Genomic DNA, 17,174 nt, shown 5'->3' on the forward strand with positions numbered 1-17,174 from the left:
GCGGGGTTTGGGGAGGGGAGGGACCTCAGCTGGCTATGGAGAGCCAGCGTGGTGTCGTGGTTAAGAGCGGCTGACTAATCTGGAAAACCGGGTCTTTTTCCCCACTCCACCACATGCAGCCTGCTGGGTGACCTTGGGCCAGTCACAGTTCTCTCTGAACTCTCTCAGCCCCAACTACCTCACAAGGTGACAGTTGTGGGGAGAGGAAGGGAAGGAGATGCCAGTTTGATTCTTTAAAGGTAGAGAAAGCGGCATATAAAAACCAACTCTTCTTCTGTAATGCCATAGAGTCCACTCTCCAAAGCAGCCATTTTCTCCAGGGGAACTGATCTTGATCATCTGGAGATCAATTGTAATAGCGTGAGAGCTCCAGGCTCCACCTGGAGGTTGGCAACCCTAGGCCATACTCTTCTCTGGTTTACTGAGATTCAAGAGGCTTTGTTAGTGGTCTGGATAGTTATGTTAACATTCCCCCTATAACCAGAACTTAATGCATGGGATGAATCCTCTGCATCCCTGTAGCTCCAGAATCAGGACAAGAGCAGGCTGAAGTCCAGACGTTTGGGCCCAACCCAAAGATTGATTTTTTCGTTTTTGTTTTTAACAGCACATTAAAGTTGTTCTAGCTTGACTTTTGTCAATAAGTGTTAAACCGGCCTTTTAAATGCTCCAGCGCATCTTTGGATTGTAATTCACCATAGCTCTGGCTTAGCAGTTTTTTAAGGTGGTGCGCTGCTTCCAGGACACTGTCCCCGTCACTATCTGAGATAACTGATTGTAGCTGTAAGGCCGTTGCAGTGATCTAACACCTTCCACCCACCCAGATAACTCATTTAATGTGCACTGCCTATGCTCCCCACCCAAGAAAACTGTGCTGGATTAAGGCCAACTCTGTTTACTAAGATAGGACAATGCAAACTACCGAAGTCACATATCCAACTTGATAAGCATGAATTACTACAAACGTATTGTACCTTAGGTGTTCGATCAACTCACACACAGCCTTTCATGTATCACCTTTTCTCGCACATGAACAGTTGACACAGTCCAACAGTTGACTACAAATGTGTAAATGAGATAGCACTCCCTTCTCTGCATCCCTTCTCAGCTTCATCTGGTCCCTAGCAAGAAAAGCAATTCTCTCCTCACCCTCTTTTGTTTTCCTCCCAATACCTGCAAAGAAACCCGTAGAGCAACTTTAGCCATACTGAGCTGCATGGAGGCAGCCATCTTGCATCAGACGAATTGCATGTTGGGATCATGAAGACAGGCTTCTGAGGCTGGCGAAGGAAGAGCGGAAAATTCAGTCCGTAGCGCCTTCAGGGGATGAGAGGAAAAGAATTTGGGGCTCCACCTGGTCTGTCTTTGCCAGCTGCACAAGAAAGCAGGCATCGTAGCCGCTCCATAATCAAAGAATTTAAATGCACAATAAATAAATAAAACTTTTTTTTTACAGTATGCACAGACACCACTCCATAGACATCCTCAAAAGCATTACAGCCATTGTTGACGAAAGCCCTCGCAAAATGAGCATGCCTCCAAAACATGCCTAGTGTGCTGGCGGTATTTTTTTAAGGGCTTCTAAGCAGTTGAACTGTTCATAAGCATCCCGTAGCAGCTTAGTAAATGAGCCGATCTAGGGAAATCTCATTTCAGCACACCAAAGCCAGAACTTTTTTTGTTTGAGATGAGGAGGACATCCTGGCCCATTTTGGATATGTTTGAGCACGTTTGGCAGTCTAGTTCCTGCCTCCTAGAATGATGGGAAGAGGAGTGCCCAAACGCGGCAGGATGTCCTCCTCATTCTCAACAAAAGGAGCCGTCAAGGTAAGTAAGTCCAATGTTCTGTTTTCAGCCAGTAGCTATAAAGATTTCAAAGTTTGCATTGTGCATTTAACACAGAGGTGGGGAGTATCTTTTTGTCGGTTTTTTTTGTGTTGGGGGACCAATTGGCAAGTCACATTTTTGTACAAATCGGTGTGATCCTTGCAAAGCTCTCATAAACATTGGCCGTGTGTATTTTCCTTTTTTATTCAGGGGATGCCCCGTTCTGCACTCCAGAGCAGTATAAAGAATGTGCAGAGCCTGCGCTGGGTGAGTTCTGAAGGATGAAGGATTTTCTCATTGTCAAGGATGTCTGCTTCTCAGGGGTTTGTGTGAAGCCACAACAGCTGCGTTTTCGAAAATTAAGCACTGATACTTGTGATGGCAAAAAAAAATTGGGACAGGAGGGCAGGGGGGAATTGTCGCACAAATTCTTTTAAACGTGAATTTGCTTGCAGCTTTTCAGACGTGCATTCCTTCTTTCCTGATATTCCCAGTTATGGGTGCCATTGGATTTAGAGTTGGGGAACGTTAAAGTTACTGCTTTGCAATTCATCACTCAGGCTGCAGATGTAGAAGTAGCTTCAGTCAGATTTCAAAAGCAAGATCTGAATAGTTTTGTCATTTGGGAAATGATGTGAAATTTCACTTTTGTGGGATGTTTCGGTTTGGCTGGATTGCCGGAAGGGTTGGGATTTGGCCAGAGATTAGATCCAGTGTGAGCAAAGAGTTGCACTAGGATCTAGGACAGGGGTTTCGAACTCGTTCGTTACGAGAGTCGGATATGAAATAAATGTCAATTGGTCGGGCCAAGCGATGTGTACCATAAAATTTAATGCCAGGTACCGGAGATGATACAAACTTTATAAAAGAAACAGGCAAAGCCAATTAATGGTATTTTTTTCACTTAAAATACAAACTTTCTTAAAACAATAACACTTTTACGGTAATTTCTTTTATTTAACAACGTTTGCTCATTGACACATTGGGAGTGGGTGTGTGTGGCTGCCTCGGCTGGCTTGCAGGCCAGATAAGAGCTCTCAAGGGGCCAGATCAGGCCCCCAGGCCCTATGTTTGACACCTCTTATCTAGGAGATCAAAGTTCAAGTCTTACCTCGGTCATGAAACGATTGGCCTGTATTACACCACTCTTTTCAGCAAAGGTTGATGCCTTCCAGTCTAGCCACAGGACCCTTTCTCTGACTTAATTTACTCTTCCACTGAAGGAAGTCTCCTCAGGTGACAGGGAGGCATGAAACTTTGCAGAGAATACTGGTTAGATACAGGCCAGTGTTTGGCCTTTGGTAAATTTCCTTTCCCTAGATTTAACAGCCACTGGCTATCCATCAACCACTTCACACTTTAAAAAGGGGAGATGAAATTTAATTTTTCCTTGACACTCTAAAGAGAAAAGTTGCCACATCTCTCACACAATTGACCAATCTGTTTGACAGCAGATAACGCAGTATCCACTTCTCAGAAAGCGTCTTTAGCAGTTTTATCCAGGGAATGATATATTTATTTTGTGCAATATTATTTTGTGGACATGCTAAAACAATGTGGGCTAGGGAGTCCATTTGATCCGGACAAAATGGGCATTTTCGTTCTTCTGCAATAATTTTATTGTATCGTCCTTGTGTCTCGGCTGAGTCTAGGGCATTACATCTTGCCAATAAGAATTGTTACATCTTCCCTCACTACCCTCACACGCCCATCTGCAGCACAAAGAAGTGGCCTGACTGTTCTTAGAGACAGAGGTGGGGGTTTAATCTGATCCAGCATGGCAATCCTTCTTGTCCACCTGCATTGGCAGGTGGTTCTCCCTGTTCCTCACCTGGTTTCTGACCAGAGCTTGGATCTCAACCTTTAAATACTGGCTTAAAATTCACTTTAGGGCAAATCAAGGATCTCTTATGTTCCATTTGCTAAAGGACACCTACAAAGCTAGCTGATTCTCCACTATTCTAGTTAAACTTGGCCAGATTGGTATTGCCTTAGAGGATCTGTCAATGTTAGACGAAAAATCAGCATTCAGTACTATCAAACAAAGAATTTTAGCCCAAGAAAAACAAATAATATGCCCGTCTATCCCACCAACATGCTCCCCTCTTAAATTAGGTCTACAGGTTAAATACGGGAAACTTCAACAGTACTTTGACACACTTGAGGACCCCCTCCAACGGAGGGCTTTTATGCTTGCCAGACTTAATGCCCTCCCCTCGGAGGTATTAAAGGATAGGTTTAAAAATACCCCCTTTAAGAAAATATTATGTTTATGCAGTTTGAGTCAACATGATACACTTCAGCATATAATCATAAATTGTCTTCTGCATGATGGCCCTCGTAAGGAAACAATTTTACCCTTGATTGATAAAATGAAATCTAGCCAAGAAACTTCCGTATGCCGGTTTTTAATGAACGACTCTATCCCTGAAGTCACATTGAAGGTGGCGGAATTTTTGACGGAAGTTGTCAAGACTAGGGTCAAAGTTTAAATCATATTTATATGGGAAATGTATGGATTGAGGATTCTTGTGTACCATCTATGCTATATTTCTGAGAATATGCCAGTAAAGGTCGATTGATTGACTGATCGATTGACCTGGTTTCTGTTTCACTTTGCAGGCCTTCTTGGGGAAAAAGACAGCAGTTACTGCGTGTGCCAAACACCATGCAATCTGACCCGCTACAACAAGGAACTCTCCATGGTCAAGATCCCCAGCAAAACCTCAGCCAAGTACCTCGAGAAGAAGTTCAACAAGTCAGAGAGATACATCTCGTAAGGAAGCCCAGTCTACATGGCAGGGGTGGGGGGAATGCTAAATAAGCCGAGATAAGCTAAATAAGCCGAGTGGAAGCACTTGATTACAGGGTGAACGTCACAGAATCTGGTGTGTTACCCAAATTGCTCTTTGAATGGGGAAATTAGCTTGAGCAATCGGTAACTATGTATTTATATAGCGAGATCGCAGCCAGCTATACCAGAGCCCATATTCTGTGACCTTGGAATGAAGACAGAGGCAAATGGATACCAAATTAATAGTGTTTATGTATTCAAATACACTGTGTGAAATGGCAAAATCCACTTGCAAACTATTGTTAAAGTATTGTATTCACAGTCAGAGTTCATCGGTTCTTGTAGGTTATCCGGGCTGTGTAACCATGGTCTTGGTATTTTCTTTCCTGACTTTTCGCCAGCAGCTGTGGCAGGCATCTTCAGAGGAGTAACACTGAAGGACAGTGTCTCTCAGTGTCAAAGTGTGTAGGAAGAGTAATTTATATAGTCAGAAGGGGGTTTGGTTTGAGCTGAGTCATTGTCCTGCATTGTTAAAGTGCATGGAAAGTGGATTATTTAGCATGTGCGAAAGTGCCATATGGCTTGATTCAGACATCATACAAAACCATGGCTTGGCTACAGTTAGTGTGATCCTTTGAACATGCGCCACTCCACTAACTATGGCTACTTAAGATACATCTAGCTCGTATCTGAAACCAGGGCTTGAGGGTAGCTTAATACTTACAGTCGGTTTTACCTATGTTTTCAGGCAACATACAAAGGTGGCCATTCTGGCTTAATCCCGGCCTGTCTCCTGGGACCGCCGCTTACCATAGTGCATGGGGGAGGCAGGGCAAAGAGTAAAAGTAATGATCCTGGCAAGCCAGGCGTTGAATGACTGTCTGCAAGCTGAACCCTGGTTTCAAAAGCTAACTGTAGTTGAAATAAGCCAGGGGTCTCAAATGTGGTGCCCACCAACACCTTTCCTGGTACCCACCAAGTGTTTTTAGAAAGTGGGCAGGGGCAGATGGGGCTTTTGCTTCTGATTGGCTGTTGAAGATAGGCTGCGGCTGCCATTTCGTGGCTGGCTCCACCTCCTTTGGCAGCCGTTTTGTGGCTGCACCCACCATGCCATGTCAGAATTCCAAAGGTGCCCACAGGCTCAAAAAGGTTGGGGACCCCTGAAATAAGCTGTGGTTTCACATTATGTCTGGACCACGCCTATGCCATCTTCCTGGCAGATTCTCCTACCTCCAGCTGAATCCACCTTCTCAAGGGATACAGAGGTGGCCAGAAGTGAAGTGAACCCAATGGATTCAGTTATCAGATCTGAGCACTGTTAAGAGCAGCGGGGTGGGAGGTAGAACTGTACTATCCTGTGTACAATAGCATGTCTGAATGCTCCCTTATGGGAGAAAAACATTCTTGTGCATGAAAATAATAATGACAAGGAGAAGGTTAGACTATATAACTCTTCTCCCTGCTAGTTTTCTGCGTACAGGGATTTTAAAATTTTAATTCAAGGGCACACTCGGTCATGTGATTGCTTCATCTGCAATTTAAAGTTTCCTGCCTTGGTTTTATACCATTTGACTTGCTGCTCGAGTAGATTAGCTGCTTTCCCAGTCTAATTTACATCTTTTTTTTAATATAGTTTTTACCTAATTTGGCAGATTTTGTTTAAACTCCTTTTTAATACATCTTAATTCCTCTGTATAACCAGGGCTTTAAGATTTGTTTAATGGTATTGTACATATGTAGGGTGTCCTCTGTCCAAAGGGCCCAGTAATATAAAAAAATCAGATTTGTTTTAAAAAATTAGGAATTGCAACACATTCAGCCTTTTGCATAACTCACATGTGACAGTTCTGTCTCAAAATGCAAACTTGATTGACTTTTAATCCTCCATATCCTAGTCCAGGGCCAGCCACATTTTATAATTAAAGACCCAAACTGCATCAAAATTCAGAGCTAGAGATCAGCACAAGCCTGTATAAGAAAACCCATTTTCATAACTGAAAATAGGCAATTGAATTAGTATGTTAATCAAGACTGCATAAAGTTTCTGCAGCCCAAACACTGGTTGTTTCAAGTTATATATATTGGATATATATAAACATATATAAACCCTTCCTTTCCTTGTGGTTCAAAGCAGCTTACAATAATAATATTATTAGGAAGCAGCATGCATGAGATCTCGCTATAAGTAAATATACACTGGACCACCCTGCATGTTTGTTTGTTTTAGTACGCTGGCATAAATCTGCGCATGGTTCACCCTTGGATTACTGGCGACTATATACCTCTGTTATTTCCCAATCTAAAATGCCCTTCAGTCCTTAAAAATCTTTTCATGCCATTTCCTTCACATCCTGGTATTCTAACTTCCCATCCACCCCTCCAATAAACCTTACCTTCAAAGATTTCATTTTCTTTTTTTAAAGAGCCGTATTTGCTTCTTTACTGAGCTCAGTTTGGCTCTAGGACAGACACTTGCCCTAAATCCAAAATTCACACCTAGATTCCAGATTTCTTGGAAAGCAGAATGAAAGCTGGAAATCTCTCCTGGGTCTGTGCCCTAACCTCGCATTTCTTGGATCTGTATCCATCCCTCTCATTTCTGTCATAGGTGGGTGGCGCCCCTATCACACTGCAACACCAATTGTGTGGACGTTTCGGGATATCCAAGAGGAAAAAGGAGAGGATAGTATGTAGTGTTTGCTTAGAAACCACAGGGCACTGTCACACTTCCTTTCGGTCTCTGCCCAGGGGTGATCTAACTCCTGCCTAGGCATAAGATATCCCTCAGGCTATCCAATGGGCATACAAGATCTCTCAGCACTTGGCAGAAAATGTGCATCGATGGAAGAAAACATCCTTGTTTTAATGGATGCAACTCCTCGCTCTTGACTCTTTCCTGACTTTTTCTTGTCTCCCCTTAGGGAGAATATCCTCGTGTTGGACATATTCTTCGAAGCCCTCAACTACGAGACCATTGAGCAGAAGAAAGCATATGAGGTGGCAGCTTTACTTGGTGAGTAACCCAAAAATAGTATGTGTGTACTTCAATGTATATATTAGATGACGTGGATGGAGAATGAAAAAGAAGAGTTGGTCTTATACCCCGCTTTTCTCTAAGGAGTCTCAAAGCAGCTTACAATCACCTTCCCTTCCCTCCGCAACAGGCACCTTGTGAGGTAGGTGGGGCTGAGAGAATTCTGAGAGAACTGTGACTAGCCCAAGGTTACCCTGCAGGCTTCATGTACAGGAGTGGGGAAACCAACCCAGTTCTCCAGATTAGAGTCCGCCGCTCATGTGGAAGAGGGAGGAATCAAACCTGGTTCTACAAATTAGAGTCTGCCACTCTTAACGACTGCACCCCACTTGCTCTTAATGGAGATTATTGGGAACTGGAACTTGAGGTCTGAACACAGCTCCAGTAAAAGGGGAGTCAGGGGGAAGGTGTGGGAGATTCAAAGTTAGATGACGGCCAAAAGGCAATCGAAATTGTGTAGCCAGCAGTCGGACTGATTCTTTTAACGGTGAGCTGCCCAAAGGCCTTTCTGAAGAGTTTCAGCCTTGCAGCATTTTCTAAACACCGAGAAAGATGGTGCCCCTTTCAGATTTTGACTTTGAACGATACTTTCCCCCCCTGTTTTTTTTTAAAAGGCCAAATCTTAAATCTTGTTGATAGGCTGCAACGTTGAGGATTGATTTGCTGAATTCATTACTGATACGCTTCTTCGTGTAATGAACATACAGAGTCGATAATGAGAATATTTTTTGGGGAAAAATAAAGATGAGGGGCTATAAATATACATTTAGGAGAACTTGCAGCTGACTTTCGCCCTCCTCCCAAATATTAATTTCAGCTCTGCAGCAAATTGGTACCCTCGGTTTTTTTCTTCTTCTCCTGTTTCCACCCGCACCTTGTCTCCAAGGCTTTGGCTTTCCATCCATCATGCTGAAAGCTTCTTCACTTGCTCTTCTTGTCAAAGTCATTATCCAGCCCCTTCTGTTGTTTGGATTAAAAGAAGGCACGTTTAATTTCTGTTTGTTTGTCCCGCGGCGTTTAAGCATCCACTCTGTTGTCATGGAGATACAAACCTTTACTTTCCAAACAGTGAGATTCATACCAGTTTGTGTAGAAAAATATCTATGATACCTATGGGCAGGGGAAGGAGAAAGATTCCACCAAGATGTTTGTGACATCCTGGCCGTTCATGCTTGGTAATTAGCAGCGAGTTCCTGGCTGAAGTGCCCCGCATATTTTTTTGATTTCTTCACACTGAACCATCACTGTGAAGCCAGCGCATACCTGCTTCACATTTCTTAAAAGCCCCTTTAACACGACCTTTTGTATTTGCTCCGCCCCCGCATGGAAGCATTCACTGAAGGAAGCATGCAGAATCCCAGCTGCGGCTTAGCTATGCAAACGACTATTGCTAATGGCTATGCAAACGAAGGAGCAGGCGAGTACGGGGGTGGAATTTGTTCTTTCTCCTCTTGCTTGGGACCATGAATAGTCATTTTAAAGGTTGGATTTTAAAAATCAGCGTTGAGCGAGGAGAAGAATCGACCCTGCATAAATGGCCTCTGTATCCTTTGCTGGTCCCAGTAATGTTCTGCCAGAGCTTGAACTGAAGTTGCAGACATGAACTTGGCTGATGATGACAAATGAAGTGCATTGCCCCTAGGAAAGAGAAACCAAATTTGATAAGTGATGAGGCAGCTTATCTCCTCAAGATAACTTAATTTGTGCCTGACACCAAAGTGGGAGAGACCGCAGTTCACTCTGGAGGATGGACGAAAGCCGTCAATAGACCGGAGGGGTGCGCAAATAGCGGCAAAATTAAAGCTACAGTTTTATGCACACTTCCTTGGGAGTCTTGTGTTGAATGAGTGGGCCTTACTTATTCATGTGGGAAAGAAGAACTAAATGTAGCAGTGTAGCTTAGATTTTTCTGAGAAGATGTACAGGACTTTCATGGAGGACAGATGAACGAACACTGTGCTTCTGCAGCATAAGAACATAAGAAACACCAGGCTGGATCAGACCAAGGCCCATCAACTCCAGCAGTCTGTTCACACAGTGGCCATCACAGATCCTTGAGAGACCCCCACTGCTCACATCCCTCCATTTTGAGAACTGACTATTCATTCCTACTCTCTGCTTCCTATTTTTCAGCTAGCTCTCAATCCATAAGAGGACTTTTCCTCTTATCCCATGACTACGAAGCTTGCTTGGCACTCTTCGGTGGGGGACTTGGTCGAAAGTCTTTTGGAAATCCAAATACGCAATGTCCACAGGCTCATTCCTGTCCATATGTTTACTGACACTTTCAAAAAACTCCAAAAAGTTAGTGAGACAGGACCTACCTTTGCAGAAGCCATGTTGGTTTTTGCTCAGCAAAAAAGACCCGTTGCAATTTTAGGTTGTATATACAGAAGCATCAAGGAGATCTCAAGGAAGAAGAGAAGGAAACATTGCTTGCTGCGTTCCATGTGGATACAGAAAGAAACAGTGGATTTAAACTTCAGTGAGGATGGATTTAGAATTGCTCACTCTTTTCAGGCGGCATCAGAACAATCTGCTTAGGTGGGCCACTGAATCTCTTTCTTTCAAGGTTTTCAAAACCAGGTGGCTTGGTTTAAACCGAGGCAATTTAAACCAGTGGTTCAAACCATCCAAGAAAAATTAAAAGGCCTGAGTTGGGCTTCAGTTTATATAAGAAAATCTCACAATTATTTAGATGCTTCTTAAATAAAAAGGCATATCATTCTGCTTCTATCATCATATAAACATATGAATTTAAAATTGGATGGCCTTTAAGCAACCTCTGTGAGTACAGAAATAAGTTCCTTGAATATTTCACTTACTATTTTTAGAAAGTTATATACAACCCGGGGCTTATTTTTAGACAGCCCTGGCGTCCTAAATAGAGTCTTTTCTGCAGCCAAGGCAGGTTTTGGGAGACAGAAACTGGCTAGATTCAACACCTGAAGGTGCATCTTTGCAGAGTTTCTATCTCCTTTAGTTTGTCCTATAACACATCCTGCCTTGCTCTGCTCCCATCCGCCAAAAGTAAATAATTTCAGACCAAAGCAAGGAGTGAAAGTGGTTACTGAGCAGAGAGGGAGTGAGTAAAATGTCTCCCAAACGGTAGGGTTGCCAGGTCCCCCCTGCCCCCACCCCCTGGCCACTGGTGGGGTGAGGGTGGGAGTCAAACCAACTTACGATCACCTTCTCTCCCCCTCCCTACAACAGACACCTTGTGAGATAGGTGGAGCTGAGGGAGTGCTAAGACAGCTGTGACTAGCCCAAGGTCACCAAGCTGGTTTCATGTGGAGGAGTAGGGAAACTAACCTGGTTCACCAGATTAGAGTCTGCCGCTCATGTGGGATCAAACCCAGTTCTTCAGATCAGCATCCACCGCTCCAAATCACCGCTCTTAACCACTACACCACACTGGCTCTCATTAGTTAGTGTTTGGATGGGCGACCTCCAAGGAATACCAGGGCCATGACATGGAGGCAGGCAATGGCAAACCACCTCTGAACGTCTCTTGCCTTGAAAACCCTATGGGATTGCCATAAGTCAGCTGTGATTTGATGGCATACATACACACACAACAGATCCCTGGGGCCTTTTCAGGTCAGGAAAATGGCACAATGGGAAGGTTTAAACACTTTCCCTGCATACCATGACCCCGATCCATATCCGGCCTGAGATCATCTGGGAACCACAGAACTGCAAGACATGTCTTTGTAACGGGGGAATTTGCACTTAAGTTGGCAGGCATCTCAGCCTGGATCCCTCCCTACCAACCCACCCCGAAGGCAACGTGTGGAAAATAATAATCTGCTATACAGAGTAGTTGCAAAGGTTATTGCGATAATGAAGTGCTTTGAGCACTCTATAAAAATGCTAAGTATTGTTGTCATTATTTAATGTCAGTGTTTGGGTTTCAGATCAGCTAGTTTACTGTCGATTCTCTTTCAATCTTGGCTTTCATCCAAGAAGTTCAGAACACTGATGGAGTTTTAACCTCCCAGCAGGGCTGTGGATGGACATTTGAACCCAAGTCTTCAACATACTTATAACACCCCACCCCCGGCTCTTGAGGGAGGAGTAATTTTTCACTAGCTCCAGATCCAAAGAATAATCTAATGCAAATAATTCAACCTTTGTAAAAAGAAAAGTATTTTAACTGCAAGGATGCAGCCTCCCACTTCGAGACGCCTGGTTCAAGCCCCACAGTACCTTACCACAGGAGATGCTGATCGCCACTTTGGGGTCAGGAAGGAATTTCCCTCCAGGCCAGATTGGCCAGGGATGCTGGAGGTTTTTTGTCTTCCTCTGGGCCTAGAGCAGGGGTCACTGGGAGAGTGTGGGGGAGGTAGTTGTGAATGTCCTGCGTTGTGCAGAGGGTTGGACTAGATGACCCTTGAGGTCCCTTCCAGCTCTATGTTTCTATGCCGATGAGGGATGGAGACCCCAGGACAGTGGGCTATGACTGTTTTTGGTGGGTAGAATGAACAGTTGTTCCTCTTCCCTCTTTGGTCTGGACATGCACATCATTCTGAAGCCTATGTTCCGTGAGCCAATGGAAACGGTGCTTTTGGCATCCTCGCTTATCCCCCAGAGGGATCTGAGGCTGTTGGCCATACATCACCCTCTTGCAATTATATTGGTGCTATTTACATTGTTATGGTGCATGAAACAACTCTTCTGTTCTCTCTCAGGTGATATCGGAGGTCAGATGGGCCTTTTTATTGGTGCTAGCATCCTCACCATTTTGGAAATATTTGACTATATCTATGAGGTGAGTGTTGGTGCTTTCTCTTCCAGTGTCAGCAAGGTACTGCGGCAGCCAGCTTAGCAGAAGAAGGAGAGTGCCTGTGTGCTTCTTCATCAGCCTGATTGGCTGGGGTGGGAGGAGATGAACAGGGTGAAAAGAGGAGGCTTGTATCTTGTAGGTCTTTTCCCCTCCCCATGAATTAGAAGAAGCTGGACAAACAGTGAGCCTGATGCTCTTCCCCTTGTGCCTCTTCCCCTTGTGTTCCAATATGGATGTTTTGTTCCGTTGGAACTGAGAGCATGAGCCTGTCTCCCATCTCTTGCAGTTGATCAAGGAGAAATTGTTAGACATTCTTGGCCAGGAGGAAGAGGAAGGAAGCCACGATGAGAATGTGGTAAGTATTCTACCCCACGCTCCTCAAGTCAGGTTTCTGGGCCTTAGCGGAGGAGAATGCAAAAGCCGAAGCCGATGCCAACAGTATGGGTGCATTGCCCTTCAAGATGGGGAAAAGACCCAGGGGCTCAGCTTGGTTTGGGGACCTGTGCTCTCTGCCCTGTCAAGGGAAAGGCAGTTTGCACATACTCAGGAGCACTCTTCTTTCCATTCACATCTTTCAAGGTTGAGCCCAGGAGCAAATCCCTGGATGTGGTGTGGTCAGATACCCCATGGAGGCTCTCTGAAGTTCAGGAGGGAGGAAAGGGGGGACATGTCATTTCTGAAAAATAAAGGTGCAGAGGCACGAGTCTGCCATGCTTGCTGGCCTTGAAGCTCAGCCCCTCATTTATTTATTTATTAAACCATTTATACCCTTCTTTTCCCAAGGCGGCTTACAATGCATAATTAAAACATTACACAACAATAAAACCCCAAATCTACCCCCAATCGAATACATCCTAATAAAACCTAATAAAATGCAATAAAAATGCCTGCAAAGTATACACCATGAAAAGCTCTGCTACAGAAGCTCCTGAAGTTTTCGGGGGCAGCACTCCCATCTCCTGCTCAGGTGGCCTGATCCGCAAAGCAGGTGCCACCAGAGAGGAAGCATCAGCTCTTGTGGATGCCGGGCAGGCCACCATTAATGAGGAACATTAATCACAGATGTGAGGACTTAATTTTTCAGTGGTGCGGGAAATGCACTCTGCTTATCTTCAGAGGGACTCTCTTCTTGCTCAGCCTAATGTACATACATCACTCCGGACATTTTCAGATTTCACCCAGGTTTCCTGTCAGCCGTTCAAAAGTGGCGATGGTCCGTGAGAACACAGTTCGCAAGGACAGTAAAATCACATCTCTGTTAGACCAACCCAGCTTCACTGTGAGCTTTTGAGTAACACAAAGCTCTTCCTTAGGCTAGATGTTCAAAAGAACTATGAATTAAAGCTCAAAATAAATAATTCTGAGAGAAAGTATTAAGTCTCATATTGAATTTGTTTCATCCTTAAGGAAGTAATAGAGAGTACTTTTGGCAGGCAAACTCAGTCAGAACCATTTAGGAGCCTAAAGCCACAATCCTAAGGACACTTTCTTGGGAGCAAGCACCACTGAATAACCTGGGTCTAACCTTTGTACAGTTGCTCCTTAATTCGTGTATTGGATGAAGCTCAGGCCAAATAAATGAATACGTCTTTAAGGCGCTACAAGGCTTTTTGCTGGGTTTAGAAATGAGCTTTGTGTAAAAGGATTCTGGTTCACAGATGCCTGCTGGGGCAGCGGATGGAAGCTCTCCCTTTGGGAAGTATGAGAAGAAGTCAATTATCCTACTGTGCTGCTAATCAAGAAAATCACGCCTTTGAGGATCAGATGAGATTTTAAAAACGTCTTTGCTGTCCAGGAGAATTGCCGAAGAGCAAAAACTTTTCAGGGATTCGAGATCCTTTTTGGAGTTAAACAGTAGTTACAGCCGACATGTAATCATGAAGGCAGATTAGGCCCTTCATGAAACACTGTGACAGGAGACAGATTGTATTAAGAGGTCTCTAGGGCCCTGTGCGCATGACCCCTTTGTGCATTCAATCAGTGTGCAGAGAAGAGCGCGCATGAGCAGACGGGCCCTGCCTCCACACAACTTCCAACTCATCAGCACTGTGCCTACATGCAGAGGAAGTGTGCATATGTATGTCCCCCACGTCAGGTTGCCAACCTCCAGGTGGCAGCTGGAGATCTCCCACTGTTACAACTGGTCTCCAGGCAACAGAGATCAGCCCGTCCTTGGAGAAAACAGCTGCTTTGAAAAGTGGACTCTATGGCATTATACCCCATTGAAGTCCCTCCCCAAACCCCACCCTCCTCAGGTTCCACCCTCAAAATCTCCAGGTATTTCCAAATCTGGAGCTGGCAACCCCACCAGTTTCCAAAAACCCCACTGCTTTCTGAAAAAGGAGGTGGGGGGAGGCTTATGTTCCTTCTCCCCACCCATTCCAGTCCTGATCCAAATTGGGCCCCAGCATGCCTGAGAACTGAGTTCCTAGTGAGGAATTCTAGGTACACATTTGATAGAAAGTCGTCAGGATGGCCACAAGAACTTTATAACATTTGAATTGACTCTGAGAGATAAAATACAACGTGGGCATGATCCAGCTAAAATTATGCATTTTAAAAATCTCGTTGATTTCCATAGAGAATGAAGTAGGTGCTTAAATCTCTCCCACAGAAATACCATGCCAGGCATATTTTTATAGCCAATTTGCCTGAACTTCAGGTTGAACAAATTATCCTATTCAAACTGTCAGAGTTAGAAACTGAAATGGAATTTACTTTTCAGAACTGAAATCACCCCCTAAAAATGCACAATTCAAAAGGCAGCAGTTCCAAGGGTGAAGTGTGATGGTTTCAAGTTGACAATTTCATGGCTTACATTTTAAAAAAAATAAGATTACCATCCTGTGAAGTTAAACACTTTGAAGTCCCATTGATCTCAGTGTAAAAGATTAACATAAATGCTTAATCCCCTCCCCATTAAAATCAATTAGGACTTAAGCACTTTAGCTCTGATTGGATCTTGTCCAACATTCACACGCCGCTGCCTAAATGTGCATTTTGCCGGTGAGATTATCTTTGTGCAAAGAAGACAACACGTATGTAGAACCTAAAATCATGGCACTCAGATTTGGTTCTGGAGTCTAAACTTCTTCCTGAAATGCAGACCTGGAATTCGAGATTCAGAATTTGAAAAGCACAGGTATAAGGATGCAACTGTTTTGAGCTGTTTCTATTGGATTTAGAAACCCCAAAGCAATTTGCTTTTCAGATTCCCCTTAATACAAGTATCAGGTTGAGGTTGAACCAATGACTGTTGCTTTTCAGATCACCTAGTAATTTCATGCCCTGACTTGGATGGCCCAGGCTGGCCCGATCTTGTCAGATCTCAGAAGCTAAGCTGGGTTGGCCTTGGTTAGTATTTGGATGGGAGACCACCAAGGAATACCAGGGTTGCTATGCAGAGGCAGGCAACAGCAAACCACCTTGTCGTGAAACCCCATAAGGGGTCGCCATAGGTCAGCTGTGAATTGCCGGCACTTGACACTCACAGTAATAATAATAATATAATAGTAATAATTTATTAATACCGTCACTGACCAGCAAAAACAAACAAACAACAGCCACAATAGATAATAAGAAAACCACAACAACAGCTACTACTGTTACTACAAATAATCTACGCCTAAAAATTACATACCCTGACCTGGATGGCCCAGGCTAGCCTGATCTCATCAGATCTCAGAAGCTAAGCAGGGTCAGCCCTGGTTCGTATTGGGATGGGAGACCACCAAGGAAGTCCAGGGTTGCTGTGCAGAGGAAGGTATTGGCAAACCACCTCTGTTAGTCTCTTGCCATGAAAACCCCCAAAAGGGGTTGCCATAAGTCAGCTGCGACTTGATGGCACTTTACACACACACACACACACACACACACACACACACATTACATATTACGTGTATGAATAAAGTTTATATAAACATCATATAACTTGGTGTGACCCCCTTAATATTTTGAGTGATTAAGTATTTCTGTTACTCTTCTCCTGTCAGGGTACGATGTATTTTAATAGCTGCAGTGCAGAATTTAGCAGTCAAGAGTGTAAACTGTGATTTTTCATCAGTTAAGAGCTTCTTAACTGGTTAGAGCCCCGTGGCGCAGAGTGGTCAGCTGCAATACTGCAGTCCAAGCTCTGCTCACGACCTGAGTTTGATCTCAATAGAAGTCGGTTTCAGGTAGCCGGCTCAAGGTTGACTCGGCCTTCCATCCTTCCGAGGTCGGTAAAATACCCGGCTTGCTGGGGGTAAAGGGAAAGATGACTGGGGAAGGCACTGGCAATCCACCCCGTAAACAAAGTCTGTCTCGTAAACGTCAGGATGTGACGTCACCCCATGGGTCAGGAATGACCCGGTGCTTGCACAGGGGACCTTTACTTTTAAGAGCTTCTTAGCCAGAAACTCACCTGGTTGGTCAGGGCAAGTGTTAAGCAAAGGGGAAAGAAACCTTGGGCGGACACTCAGAGTAATTTCATGGCTAGAGAGAGATTGGAATTGGAGACTTTCTGGATCATGCCGCCTGCGCTACTCCAGCTTCTTTCTCTCTGTCTCTCTCTCTCTCTCTCTGTTTCTCCCCTTCTGCAGAGCACGTGCGATCCTTTGCCGAACCACTCTGACCCCATCAGCCACACTGTGACAGTCCCTCTGCAAACGACACTCGGCACGCTGGAAGAGATTGCGTGTTGACAACACCCTCCCCGGGCGCCACACGTGGCCGGACGGCAGGGACTCTCTCTC

General features: G+C 44.5%; 1 protein-coding gene across 1 annotated transcript in view; it reads left to right on the plus strand.

The window, feature by feature from the left end:
* The window catches only part of ASIC2 (acid sensing ion channel subunit 2), a 543,783-nt gene extending 526,609 nt beyond the window's left edge, over positions 1–17,174 (plus strand). The window contains exons 5-10 of the mRNA XM_056863759.1: positions 2,038–2,094; positions 4,450–4,603; positions 7,543–7,634; positions 12,347–12,426; positions 12,728–12,796; positions 17,022–17,174. Coding sequence (XP_056719737.1) covers positions 2,038–2,094; positions 4,450–4,603; positions 7,543–7,634; positions 12,347–12,426; positions 12,728–12,796; positions 17,022–17,123 — 554 coding nt within the window. The 3' untranslated portion in view covers positions 17,124–17,174. The remainder of the gene's footprint in view (positions 1–2,037; positions 2,095–4,449; positions 4,604–7,542; positions 7,635–12,346; positions 12,427–12,727; positions 12,797–17,021) is intronic.

This window comes from Euleptes europaea, chromosome 18 (genome assembly GCF_029931775.1).
Source record: "Euleptes europaea isolate rEulEur1 chromosome 18, rEulEur1.hap1, whole genome shotgun sequence".
Taxonomy (NCBI): domain Eukaryota; kingdom Metazoa; phylum Chordata; class Lepidosauria; order Squamata; family Sphaerodactylidae; genus Euleptes; species Euleptes europaea.